Here is a 14,656-nt window from a genome sequence, read left to right as displayed (position 1 = left end):
CATACAAGCTGCACTTACGAGATTGTAGCTCACAGAATTGCCCATTTGAAGGAAGTCCATTAATGCAGTCGCATGTTTCTGTAGTTTCATTATTGCATGCCCCAAAGTCCTCACAGAATAAACATGGCCATGCATATTGTTCCTCACATTGACACTGCTGTCCTTCAGTAGAGTTTGGCTGGCAGGCTGGATTCAAATTCAACAAATTAATCAATCAATTTTTTAAAAACATACAAATACATAAGCCAGTGTTGAAGGAACAAATCAGTGTGCCAAAAAATGCTCACTCGTGGTAAAATTTAGGCTTTCCAACACTACTTCATTGGTGATGTTTTCTGGTAAAGACAGAGTAATCACAAAGATCCTCAGTTGAGTAATGAAATCTGATGGGTCGGCGTCGTCTGGAAAAGTGAGGACTATGTCCACTGATGTAGAGAAAGAACAATGGACATTACAACACTTTCTGTTTGTAGAATTCAACTGATGAAATTATGTACAAGCCGTCATACATCTCATATACAATACCTTCTGTTGTTGTTGGTGGTGTTGGTTGACATGAGGGGAAAACTGTGAAGCAAAATTTAAAAATGACATCAGACTCCATGAACCATTAACAAAATGAATTATCAACTTAAAAGAGTTGAATCAAATCCAGTCCAATTGACTCTTGCTAGATGAACTGATATTACAGTTTCTTACAAGCTGCACTTACGAGATTGTAGCTCACAGAATTGCCCGTTTGAAGGAAGTCCATTAATGCAGTCGCATGTTTCTGTAGTTTCATTGTTGCATGCACCAAACTCAACACAGAATGAACATGGCCATGCATATTGTTCCTCACACTGACACTGCTGTCCTTCATTAGAGTTTGAGAGGCAGACTGAAAACAAAATGATGTTTCAACATGAACTGACAACACCTTGGTGATATATTCGAGTGACAGATAAATGGTAATCAATTGTCACCTGTGGTCAAATTGAGTCTTGTCAGCATGACATCATTTGAGAAGTTTGATGGTAAAACCACTTCTTGCATGGACATCCTTAGTTGATCAATGATCTGTGATGGCTCAGTGTTGCTTGGAAGATTCATACTGAGGACAACGTCCACTGAAGCAGAGGAGGAACACAATGGACACGACAACACTTTCTTTATGACTGAACATCAGTTTGCATTCAATGTGACCAGCCTTGACTTAAAACACATCTTTTTTAATACCACACTCGATATTAAGGGCTTTGTCGTGAACTTTTAGAGTCATTTGAAATAATGGATAAGTACATACAAGAATGCCAGGAGGAAAAAAAAGAATAGTTAGAATAATATATAATGTTGGCTATAGAGAACATACTAACCCTTTATTTATTGAATCAAAAATACTGAAATTTCACGACATAATGAATTTGCAAACAGCTAAAATTATACACAAAGCAAACTGTGATGTATCATGTTGTATACATGCATGTTTGAAATAAACTCAAACTCAACTCAACTAAAAAAAGTCAGCAGTAGACTTTAAGCAAATAGATACGAGCCTTTCATTGGATAAATATTACAATGTATTATTATATATTACATGTACATATATTTACTATGTGACAAAGGTGTTTGAGTAAATATAATTTTGAAAGGACGAATGTAAATACCTTCTATTGGGGTCAGACATTGGACACCTGTGGAGGAAAATTACATTTGTATTTACAATCAGAAAAAAGCAGGTGCACCTTAACACTTTTTAACAGTCTTACAAAGTGGAGAATGATAGAAAATAACAGACAATAAGTATATAACATTACATATAAATTACATATAAACTAACAGATAACAAGAATACCAGATTTATTATATATATATATATATATATATATATATATATATATATATATATATATATATATATATATATATATATATATATATATATATATATATATATATATATATATATATGCGTGAACACAAAAGGATTGAAGGAAGACAATTCATCACAATAATGACTTGACACTAATAGAGTTGCTTAGTGCGACGTCGGTCTGAAGTAAGCTTCCAAATGATCATCAAAAATGTTGACTCGCATGACTCCATGGGCATGTTACTTTAGAGTGATAAATACCAGGAAAAGTACCTCTTTTGTACAAAAAAATACATGTACTGTATATGTCTAATATATGAGTATAAAATGAAGTAACAGCTGTAACGATAAATAGTAACATCTATCACTACTTGTTACTAAAAAAAAAACTATATGTTTATAAAATTGTGATTACCAACCTAGTCTGCCTGTGGATTGGCAGACTCGGGTGGTGATTCCTCTATTTAAAAAGGGGAACCAGAGGGTGTGTTCCAACTTTAGTGGGATCACACTTCTCAGCCTCCCGGTCTATTCGGGTTTAGTGGAAAGGAGGCTATGCCGTATAGTCGAACCTTGGATTCAGAAGGAGCACTGTGGTTTTCAACCTGGTCCTTGAACTGTGGACCAGCTCTATACTCTCAGCAGGATCATTGAGGGTGCATGGGAGTTTGCCCAACCGGTCTACATGTGTCTTGTGGACTTGGAGAAGGCATTCGACCGTGTCCCTTAGAAAGTCCTCTGGAGAGTGGTCAAAGACTATGGGGGTATCGGACCGTCTGATTGTGGCCATCCAGTCCCTTTATGATCAGTGTCAGAGCTTGGTTCGCATTGCCGGCAGGAAGTCGGACCCGTTTCTAGTGAGGGTTGGACTCCGCCAGGGCTGCTCTTTGTCTTAGATTATATTCATAACTTTTATGCAAAGAATTTGTAGGTGCAGTCAGGGTGTGGAAGGGCATCCAGTTTGGTGGCTGCAGGATTAGGTGTCTGCTTTTTGATGTGGTCCTGGTGGCTTCATCTGGCCAGGATCTTCAGCTCTCACTGGATCAGTTCGCAGCTCAGTGTGAAGCGACTGGGATGAAAATCAATTTCTTCTTGTCGTCCCAAAGACACGATTAAACACCTGAGGGGATTGTGCATTTTCTGTTGAGGCTCCAAAACTTCGGAACGATATCCCTCTTAATATTCGGACGGCTCCCTGTTTTTTGTAATGTGCTATATAAATAAAGTGGATTAGATTGAATTGGAATGAAAATCAGCACTTCCAAGTCCAAGTCCATGGTTCTCGCCTGGAAAGTGGTGTAGTGCCATCGCCGGGTTGGGGAGAAGATCCTGCCCCGAGTGGAGGAGTTCAAGTCTCTCAAAGTCTTGTTTCACGAGTGAGGAAAAAGGGGATCATGAGTTCGACAGGCGGATCGGTGCAGTGTCTGCATTGTTGCGGACCCTGCATCAATCTGTCGTGGTGAAAAAGGAGCTATGCCGGAAGGCAAAGCTATCAATTTTAGCAATTTTTAACAGTAGGGAGGCTCTCCCTTAGAGATAGGGTGAGAAACTGTCATTCGGGAGGAGCTCAGAGTAAATCCGCTGCTCCTCCACATTAAGAAGAGCCAGATGAGGTGGTTCGGGCATCTGGTTAAGATGCCTCCCGAACACTTCCCTGGGAAGGTGTTTAGATCACAGTCTCTAGGAGGTCTCCACATTCACAGTGGGCACCGTTTGAGAGGCCTCAATGTTGCATTGTTTCACCGAAATGTCCCACACCTGTCCTCAGGTGGTTGAGGGTTGTCCACTGCTTACGGGGCATGTGCTGACCAGGGACATCTATGGGATTCTTGATGTATTTGTGAAGCTGAGATGCTTTTGCTGCTATCCACTATTTCTGTGCCTGTGCCTTGGAAACCTTGCTAATGTCAGCTGGTGTTGTACTGAGCAACTTCTGGGCCTGTATTGCACAAGGACGCTGGAACTTGATACGCTTGCGCTGCGGTCTCTCCGTGATGGTCTTGTGAAGGAGGTGGGATTATCTTATGTGTGCCTTCAGAGAAAGGGCCAGCCCAGCTCCTTCTCATCTGACCTTTGCTGGGGCAATGTCGGCTAGGACAGGTAGTTGGTAAATTGGAGTGACTCGTCCGTAAGAGACAGTCCGTAAGGCGTCATTGAGGGCAGTGTCCAGCTTCTTCGCGTGGGAGCTGCGACAACAGACTAGGGCAGTGTCTCCTGAAGGAGCAACCGCTGCTGTCATTGTTGTTGTTGTTAAGCGATCTGGACCTCTGCTCAGGACTAGCGAGGATTATCTGTTTGAAGTCCCCTTTGTAGACTGTAGCAATCCGTAAGATCTGCGGGAGTAAAGGTCAACCCCTGACACCGAGAGCAGCAAGGCCCACCGGTTGCATATGACATCAGGGAAAGGTTTCGCTCATCCCACGCTAAGGAATGGCAGTTGCACATGTGCAAAAGCAACGTTGTTATCCTTTCTCCATTTGCGATGACTCCGACCTTGCTTGCCACAGATTTACCACAGACACAGGTTTGACGTCTCTGTGTTTTCACCAGAGCCCTGTTAGCCGGGGTTGCGGCCCTGATACCGCTGAGTGCCAGACCTGTCTGACATAGTTGGGCCTACTTTTCCACATTGCCCCTGCTCCTACCATGGTGAGGAAGGGTCTGATTTTAATGGATGTTTTACTCATAAACCAGAGTAAAATGTTTGGGACATGTGACAAGAGAACGCTAAATGATTGTAAATTACAAAACTGTTAAATAACTATTGTGACGACCTGCTGGTGTTAATGTTTATGATCATGTGTTGTTGATGTTCAGAGTTCCCATGTTCATGAACACGCCGTGCCTGAGAGATGATTGACAGAGATTGAGGAATTGTTGTGTGCAAGAGAAGGAATATGTGTCAAAATGTAACCTGTTGTTGGCAAAAGATTGGCAATAAAAGTTAAAAAGAATGTCACATTCAGGGTTTGCGAGATTGAATGCAGGGGGGGAGTAAGATGGCGTCAGTTACACAAGTAACGTAACGCAAAAGAAAAAAACAGGCTAAATTCAATCGCTTCTCTACATTATCAATTGGGACTTGAGAGGCATTGTGCTGTATTGCAATTGCTCCTCCACAGTTAATCATAATAGAAAATAATAGAAGGAATCCAAACGAATCCATGAAGTCAAAAAGAAAACAGTTCATTTGATTTGTGCTATCGCTCCTCCGCATGTGTCAAGGGAGCAGACGTAAACACATCACCATGTACAGACAGAAATGTCATGCTATCGTGTAAATATGATCAAAAATGTACAGATTTGTTCTACTCTACAGTTTATGGGCGCCGGCAGACCAATCCATACAACATCGATTGTGTTGATACGATACTAATGATACTAACATGATCAGAATCAGAAATGCTTTATCAATCCCCAGGGGGGGAAATTGGAGCGTTATCGTTGCTCTTCATATACACATTAATTAGAAATAAAGAAGGCAACAATATAATAAGCAATGTAATAAAATAGGCAATGAACTAGACTTCACTCGTCTCATTTTAGGTATGTTGCCATAAAAAGATTTCTCACCACTTCTTTTCTCTCGGCCATGACTGTCAAGTTGTTTACGTGTCAGCGCCTGGAAAACAACATGCATTCACACTTACAATTATTACAGAAGGATTTTTTTCAAAATACAATCCTTAAATATTAGATTTTAATGAAGGAATTGTTTGATGCAATAATATCCTGTGCACCACTGAAACATCAAAAAAGGGTAAATACGTTGAATCACATCCTTTGCTTGCAGCTTTACCGAAATCGTGACACCTGTCGGACATAACTTGCAAAATAGTCAATACTTCCTAAATTAAGAACTAATAAAGACTGCGTTATACTACTACGTTAACACAGTGACACCCCCCCCCCCCCCCCCCCCATTCTTAAAGGGGAACTGCACTTTTTTTGGAATTTTGTCCATTTTCTACCGCTTGTCCCATCACATATGTTTTTATTTTTGTATGCATTCTAACTTGTAAATAAACACTAGCATAAGCTTGATTCCAAAAAAGTGCAGTTCCCCTTTAAAAATATAATTTACTCTATTCAATGTATAGCTCTTCATCAGCCTGTATAATTCTCTGTCCAAACACTAGAGGCAGTGTTTTCCAGAGACTACTCAGTGAACAACTACAACTCTTGTTGACCTTTTGGCTCATTAGCTTCCTTTTTTGGGAGCTCATGTTAATTTAGGAGAAAGGGAGTATCATGGCAGCTGGAAGTAATCCAAGTGTTAAGCATATATTTGTCTACTACAAATCGGATGAGAAGGCGTTTGAAAGTGGGCTGAAGTCGAATAGCAACAGGAAATCCACATGTCCGTGAGACAAGGTTGTTATATTTTGTAGGTGCTCATCAAGCTAAACAGGTGAGTTTGGAAGGGGATGAGTGAGCATAATCCGGATTTTAGGCTGTGTGCAGTGTAATGAACACGACTGAAAAGACTTAGACCCAGCAGGCAAAAAAGGCTTTTAGGAGGTCTTCAAAAACTTTGAGTCAATATTAATCGATCATATTTACTGCAATGAGCTTTCAGACAAACCCGAAGGCTTGACAATTCATTCTGTGACCTGTGCGTCCATCAAAAACGTGCATGCTTTCACTCATCAAGGGTTATTGTTTTGTTTATGAATGAAATGAAATGTGTGATGTTACCTTGAACAATGTAATGGCAGACTGCGGGGACCACCCGATGTCATGCAACAAGGACTCGGCCAAAAGCAGAACAAAGGTGAGCTTGACTGCCTTCGATGAGTTCATCTCCACGAGAAAGCCACTTGAAAAGGACTCTTCTGGAACAGAAAATGACACTAATGTAGTCATTCTTGCAAATGATCCTCATAAACTACTCAACAGGTTTCAACCCAAAGTAAGAACCAACACTTAAAATGTCATAAAATAGGCTCCGTGTTTGCCTAAATTCCCGAATTAACAGATGTCAAACCCAGGGTCCAGGGGCCCCATCTGTGCCGCCACATCATTGTATGTGGCCTGCAAAAGCCTGAATATATTGTGTGTCTGAGAGCTATTTCTTATATATTGATAACTGTATTTAAATTCTGACAGAACAAAAAAATGAATGCATGCAAAATATGTTCTAAATTCAACATTATTAGATGCAACAAGCAATGTTATTCATTTTTTTGCCAGTGAAAGTGTCACGCGAGGTTCGCAGCTCACTACGGTTCGTTCTCCCAATGCAAACTGACGGCTCCAGACAAGGCGTGAAGGTAAGATTTGATTTATTAAACATAAATCACCCAACTACCAAAACACAGGCAAAGAACAAAAAAACGGCAAGCGTGCCCAAAACACGTGAAGCTAGGACTTAGCATAGGCTATGGCATGGAATAAACAAAACTTACTTGGCATAGGTGTGACGCAAACAATGAAGCCAGAACGAGTGATCAACAAAGGCAGACTTAAATAGTGATTAGCAACAGGTGTGATCCGAACAAATGAGGCAGGTGGAACTAATGAGTCGCCATGGTTACAAAACAAACCCCCTTAGGGACAGATTCCAGATGTCCAAAACCAAAAAAAAACAAGATCAAGAGTCATGGGAGGGCGGGATGGGGACTTGACGGTGGGTCGCCAGACCAAGTGTCCCCGCAACCAGCGAGGGAGGGTCAGGTGGCGGCGACGCTGCACTTGGCGAGGCGGGTGACCAGGGAACGGCCACATCCTTGGCCGACGAGGAGGTGGGTGCACTTGGCGTGGCGGACGACCAGGGAACGGCCACATCTGTGGCCGACGAGGAGGTGGGCGCGTCGTCGTCGTGGCAGGCGTGGAAGCTGCACGCATCGTCGGCGTAACAGGCGTGGTGCGGCAGACGGCGGCACTTGGCGTGGCACTTGGTGTGGAGCAGTGACTGGCACTTGGCGTGGAGCAGCGACTGGCACTTGGCGTGGAGAAGCGACTGGCACTTGGCGTGGAGAAGCGACTGGCACTTGGCGTGGAGCAGCGACTGGCACTTGGCGTGGAGCAGCGACTGGCACTTGGCGTGGAGAAGCGACTGGCACTTGTCGTGGAGAAGCGACTGGCACTTGGCGTGGAGCAGCGACTGGCACTTGGCGTGGAGCAGCGACTGGCACTTGGCGTGGAGCTGCGACAGGAACTAGCCGTGGAGCTGCGACAGGAACTAGCCGTGGAGCTGCGACAGGAGCTAGCCAGGGAGCTGCGACAGGAACTAGCCGGGGAGCTGCGACAGGAGCTAGGCGTGGAGCTGCGACAGATGCTAGCCTTGGAGCCAGAAGAGGTGCTAGCCTTGAAGCAGGAAGGGGTGCTAGCCTTGAAGCAGGAAAGGGTGCTAGCCTTGAAGCAGGTGCTAGCCTTTGAGCAGGTGCAGGTGCTAGCCGGGGAGCAGAAAGGGTCGCTAGCCTTAGCTTTGGCGGAGGTGGCCTCGCTGGAGGTTGTGGCTGGCTGGGCGCAGCTGAGCCACCCCACTAGCACAGCTCCGGGCCCTAGACCCCCCCCTCAAGGAGCGTATACCAGACGCGCTCTTTGCGGTCTGGAACCGTCTTTAGGGGTGGGCGGAGCTTGAATCTTGGGGGGCAAAATAATAATTCAGAAAAAAAAAATCCTGGTCCATGATGTCATCAGCAGGCGGCGGCGTGATGTCATCAGCGCGGGTCTCCAGCTGACTGACAGACCAATCGGTATACTGCTTGGCGAAATGAGTGAGAGGATTACCGTACATCGGCGCAGTCGAGACGGGTTGTGGTGTACTGAGTTTCGGAGGAGGAGTTTGGGGGAACGATGCGTCCTGATGGCAAAACAAAGCCTTTCTGGCTGGCTTCCGTCTTCGCCAGCGCGTCTCCATCTCCTTGTGGTCAGTTGCGGGAAAACTGACAGCTGACTTCATTCTGTCACGCGGGGGTTCGCAGATCACTACGGTCCGTTTCCTTAATGCAAACTGACGGCTCCGGACAGGGCGTGAAGGTAGGATTTGATTTATTAAACATAAATCACCCAACTACCAAAACACACGCAAAGAACAAAAAAAAGGCAAGCGTGCCTAAAACACGTGAAGCTAGGACTTAGCGTAGGCTATGGCATGGAATAAACAAAACTTACTTGGTATAGGCGTGACGCAAACAATGAAGCCAGAACGAGTGATCAACAAAGGCAGACTTAAATAGTGATCTCATGATTAGCGACAGGTGTGATCCGAACAAATGAGGCAGGTGAAACTAATGAGTCGCCATGGTGACAAAACAAACAAGGAAGCACAAACAGGAACTATGGAGTCCAAAACTAACAGGACAGAACTAAACAAAACATGATCCGGACCACGGATCATGACAGAAAGTGTCAAGACCTGGACTTTGGAGTTTTTGTTTTCCCGAGATGCAAGTGAACTTGGACCGGACATGGCTTGGAGGTGAGTACATCTTTTATTTTTTCACTAACAAAGGACAAAAAAAGAAGCAAACAAAAGGTGCGCACAATGGCGGAGAACAAACTATGAAACCAAAAGTCTATAGCACAAAGGCAATTAACTAAGAACACAAAACGAAAACACTTACTGTGGCATGGGACTGTGAACATGGCTTGAAGCATGATATGAGAGGATAATGACACCAGGAGGAACAACAGAAACAGACAGGCTTAAATAGCAGTGACATGATTAGTGACAGGTGTGCGAGTGCAAAGCGTGAGACAGGTGCGTGACAGGACATGTGAAAACTAATGGGTAGTCATGGAAACAAAACAATGGAGCGTAAACAGAAACTAAAGAGTCCAATAACTAAACAAAACAAAACATGACCAAAACAAAACATGATCACACAGACATGACAGAAAGCCATTTTAAATTAAATTCTACACTCGCTGAACCAAAATATCTCTTTGTTTCTCTTATTTATTGCTACACAACAATAGCAATCAAATGAAAGGGAACTTTTGTAAAAAAAAAAAAAAAGTAAAAAAAAACATATAGTCCCTCATGAATTTTGCGGGATTTTGTTTTGTTACTGTTGCGCCCTAAAATGCCTGATTTTGCAACAGCATTTTCTAAAAGTTGCGGCAAAATCACCCGCACTGATACAGGGAGACGTCTGATTGGTTAGACTCTTTAGCACCGCCCTAGTGAAGTCAAAGTTATATTTATATAGCGCTTTTCTCTAGTGACTCAAAGCGCTTTTACATAGTGAAACCCAATATCTAAGTTACATTTAAACCAGTTTGGGCGACACTGGGAGCAGGTGAGTAAAGTGTCTTGCCCAAGGACACAACGACAGTGACTATGATGGCGGAATCGAACCTGGAACCCTCCAGTTGATGGCACGGCGACTCTTCCAACCGAGCTATTAAATAGTGGGGATTTGTTACAAAATTCAGACAATTCACTTGCATTAGTTTACATTACGTGGACGGTTTGAACTGGGCTAATCCTTTTCAACAAGCAAAACAGCTGTGTGCGCATCCACGTATCTATATGTACACGGGGGGAACTGTTAACTGTATTACCTGCCACTCTTTAAACTCCCTGTGAAGATCTGGATGTTTGTTGTTTTTACCTAAGTTTGAAGCAAAGGTACTAAGGCTGTATTGACACATTTGAAATTTTAATGTAGCACCTGCAGCGCCGTGCTTCCGTGTTTAAAGCATCATCTCAATCGATAGTTTTGAAGCCCAAATACCTCCATATTGCGCCTCACGCACCCTCTTTATTAACCAGTAGAAATCCCATTTTTTGTCATTCTTCCTCTCCACACTGTTTCTGCTTGTATGCGCTCAATGTGTGCGTTTTGACACACGGATGTGCCTTGCAAAGCAACGTCACCGCCCCACGTCAACGTATGTGGGTGAAAAAAAAGTACCTTTATTTTCCAAAGGCAGTAGTACTATTTTAATTCATTAGTACTACGATACCTTATTGGTAGCAGTGTACGGTTCAACCCTACAGTCCCACTATGACACAACAAACCCAGCAGCAATGGTTTTTAAATCCCTTTTTGGCAACCAAGAATACATTGATTTAATTAATACATCCAAACACTTTATTAATATTTGTATGTGCATGAACAAATAACATTAATATTAAATGCAATTTCTAAAGAAGAAAGAGGTTTAAGCAAATCAACATTGGATCCAAGACAATCTTTTACGATTAACAGCATAGAAATGGCCAACTCTTTCAATTTTTGGACATGAGAAGACTTAAATCATTTCAAACTCATATCTGATACCGGGTGGCGGGCATTCTCTTCTGATTTATGAGCAGCCAGGTTCCAGATGTCCGTGGTCCTTCACTAAACGTGAATCATTTTAGTTACATTATATTTCTTACACAAGCGTGTTTGCCTGCCAACACATGAACATTTGTCTGTTTTGAACGTTATCTCAGTCGCACCATATTGTGTTTTTCCATCGTGGTTCTCGTTCTACTCAGTCCAGGTACTTGATTTGTTGTGCAAACACTCTTCAAGACACACTGTGTAATATTTCAATGATTCTGTTTATTCTGCAATGTAGTACATTTGAATGAGGACCTAATCTGTTTAAACTTAAATAAAGGTTTATGAATGTTACAATTTTACTTAATAAAGAGGAAATTATTTGTATTTTGTGCAAACTGTTGCAAGTTGTCTGACGTACTGTAATAGCTCAATACTTAGTAATTCATGCCAGCTATTACAAGAAGATGGACTCTATACTTGCTGCTGATGACCGTGGTAAACTACTACAGTAGTTACAGCTGCTCCTGTGGTAGGCCGACTGTTACATGGGTTCCACCACTGCAGAACTAAGTGCCACCCCTGAAAAGAAAGTCTGGACACGCCAATGACCACCGGGCCACAGCACCCACACGGAACAAAAAGGCTTCGCTGCCATCCACACAAACCCCACAGCGCAACGCCCAAACAGATGGACACGGACCCCACCCAACAGGAAGCGAAACCCGCGCGACGCCACACAAATTAATGGCTAATAACTTGTTAATTACACGGTAGTTACACATTAATAACATAAAACAAGAATAATTTAAAAACGATTATAGACCAAAAATGCTTTGCAGCAGAAAACAGACACGTTTGCAGCACAAACGTAGCACAAAGGATTGGCAAAAGTCTGGAGAGACTTGGACAAGGTGGAGGTAGGGGAAACTTGGCAAAGGTTTCCAGAAGAAGTGAGACAGGCCTCAATGTTGGCAATGTTCACATCCAACTGAAAGTATTTTGTCTACACTCACATTTGTATTTAAAATGTGATAATTTTGGGTGATTTTATTTAATGTTTGCCTTCTTGTCATTTCTGTGAACAAACCGTGCTCTCGAAATAAACGCGTGTTGCCTGGAATGTGCGTGTAAATGAGTGTTGGCACAGGAGGACTACAACTCACTCTGATGAATGTGGAATGTGTGAGTGAATGCAAGGTCAATACAATAATTTCCTCACTCTCACACTCAAAAGCTAAAGACTCATGGGGACTTGGTTCACTTTTACTAAAGAAATACAAAGAGGTTTTTGCAAGACCAATAACTTACATAATAACCAGTCGTTAAAAGAATGTGTATTCCCATCCTCCTTCAAAACTGCAATTAAAACACTCATTTTCAAATCGGGAAACAAAAAGGACTTTAAGAACTACAGACCAATCAGTATGCTTCATGCTGTTTCCAAGATTATTGAAAATATTGTTGCCTAACTTTGATAACTTTGATAATAAAAATATGTTACATCCCATGCAGTTTGGCTTCAGATCCAAACATTCCATCGACACAGCATGCTGTTACTTCCTCGAGGTGATCAAGTCCAACCTGGACAGGGGAGGGGTGATTGGGGCTGTTTTCCTGGATCTACGTAAGGCGTTTGACACAGTTAATCACTCAGTGCTGCTAACAAAATTACAGAATTTCAATCTCTCCACAAACACTATCAGGTGGTTTCAATTTTCCCAGTGCGTAAGAATAAACAACAAAACTTCTCCGCTCAGTTCCTGTAATACAGGGTTACCTCAAGGGTCTATTCTGGGGCCACTGCTCTTCAGTTTGTTTATTAATGACCTACCTTCCATCTGTGAGGATTTGAAGATCTTAATGTATGCTGACGACACAGTCCTCTTTACTCACGGCTCCGATGCAAATGTGGTTACAGCTAAGGTATCCGAGACAATGACCAAAGCAACAAAGTGGCTGAACGAGTCCTGCCTTACGCTCAACACAGATAAAACTGTCACAATGTATTTTTCAAACAAACCAAACCAAAGTGTTCTCCCAAGCATCTATGTGAATAGTTACATGATCAGTAATGCTGAGGAAGTTAAATACTTAAGCGTGATACTGGATCCCACATTAAATTTTAAAAATCATGTTAAAAAGGTATGTCATATTCTAAAATGTAACATTGCCAACTTCCAGCACATCAGGAGCTTTTTATCATTGGAAGCAGTGAAATTGTTTTTCAATGCAATGATCATATCACATATCTTGTACTGTATGTCATCATGGTCTCAAGCCAAACAGACTGTTTTAAATTCTCTCAGATCATTACATAATCAAGCACTGTAAATCCGCGATAAAAAGCCTAGGCGATACCACCATTGTAACATACTTGACAAATACGGTATACTTAGCTTTGAAAACCTGATCAGGTTCTCCAATATCCGCCTGGTACATAAGATCTTAAATGATGCAGCTCCTCCTCCCTTAAAATATACGTACAGCTACGCTCTCAATTAGCAAGCAGAGTGTTAAGGTCTGTATCGAGGGGTGACTGTAATGTTCCAAAAATAAAGTCTGCCTTCTCCCAATCAGCCTTTTCATATCAAGCCATCAAAGAATGGAATGGTGTCCCAGACAATCTAAAGAACAACTCTAGTTTTCACAGCTTCTCACAAGCAGTCAAAGACTGGCTTTTAGACCACCAGTCCTGCTCACATTAGCAATACCAGGCAGGTAGTTGACCATCAGATGATTCCCTAGCGGGAGCAGTCTGATAGCCACCAGAGTACCAATCCAATCTTGTAACATCGCAAACCTTTTTATGTATGCAATATCAATGGGGTATATGGCTACGGAATTATACCTTTATGGGTATCATCTGATGGCTACTGCAGTATGTGGACTTTGATAAAAACTGCTGCACTTTAAATGAAGCTGCTAAAATACTGTAACTTGACCACCCACTGATTTGTAATTCACATACCCTCTATGTATTGTACTTGTATTTTAAATTGTTTATCATTATGTAATTTTATTTATTGTTGTGTATTTTCAATGCTGTGTAATTTTATTGTGGATGTTAGATGCACCATAAAAGGACTACAGATGGAAATTAGCATGGTGCTAAATCTTGTGCAGCCATCTTCTTAATGTAACTGCACATTGTCCTTCAAATAAACAAATACAAACAAATAGCAACAGTGACTCGCCGTGTGGAGCTAATTAATAAGACTTAACTAAGCAAGTTCAACAACAAAACAGTCATTTACATTATATTTATTGGCACTGGATGAAAGTGGTGACATTCCGGATGCCGCTCAACTTTTGATTTTCATCAGAGGGATTAATAACAATTTTGAGATAACGGAGGAGTTTTTGGCCATGGAATCCCTAAAAGGAAAAACGCGAGGAGAGGACTTATTTAACAGCGTGACGGATGTTGTCATGAAGCACAAACTGCCTTGGAGTAAGCTAGCTAACGTTACCACAGATGGGTCGCCAAATCTCACAGGAAAAAACATTGAGTTACGAAAAAGAATCAAGGAGAGGGTGAAAGAAGACAACCCCCCCAACTTGAGGTACTTTTTTTACA

General features: G+C 42.2%; 1 protein-coding gene across 3 annotated transcripts in view; it reads right to left on the bottom strand.

Moving 5' to 3' along the window:
* The window catches only part of LOC133572254 (adhesion G protein-coupled receptor F5-like), a 53,131-nt gene that overhangs the window by 26,621 nt on the left and 11,854 nt on the right, over positions 1–14,656 (bottom strand). For all 3 annotated transcript variants that reach the window (XM_061925093.1, XM_061925092.1, XM_061925094.1), the window contains 8 exons: positions 6,551–6,687; positions 5,426–5,474; positions 1,647–1,673; positions 966–1,109; positions 713–880; positions 526–567; positions 288–425; positions 19–186 (listed from right to left, as the gene is read on the bottom strand). In XM_061925093.1, coding sequence (XP_061781077.1) covers positions 19–186; positions 288–425; positions 526–567; positions 713–880; positions 966–1,109; positions 1,647–1,673; positions 5,426–5,474; positions 6,551–6,655 — 841 coding nt within the window. In that variant the 5' untranslated portion in view covers positions 6,656–6,687. The remainder of the gene's footprint in view (positions 1–18; positions 187–287; positions 426–525; positions 568–712; positions 881–965; positions 1,110–1,646; positions 1,674–5,425; positions 5,475–6,550; positions 6,688–14,656) is intronic.

The sequence above is a fragment of the Nerophis lumbriciformis genome, linkage group LG29 (assembly GCF_033978685.3).
Source record: "Nerophis lumbriciformis linkage group LG29, RoL_Nlum_v2.1, whole genome shotgun sequence".
Taxonomy (NCBI): Eukaryota; Metazoa; Chordata; class Actinopteri; order Syngnathiformes; family Syngnathidae; genus Nerophis; species Nerophis lumbriciformis.
This window is presented reverse-complemented; position numbering and strand designations above follow the sequence as displayed.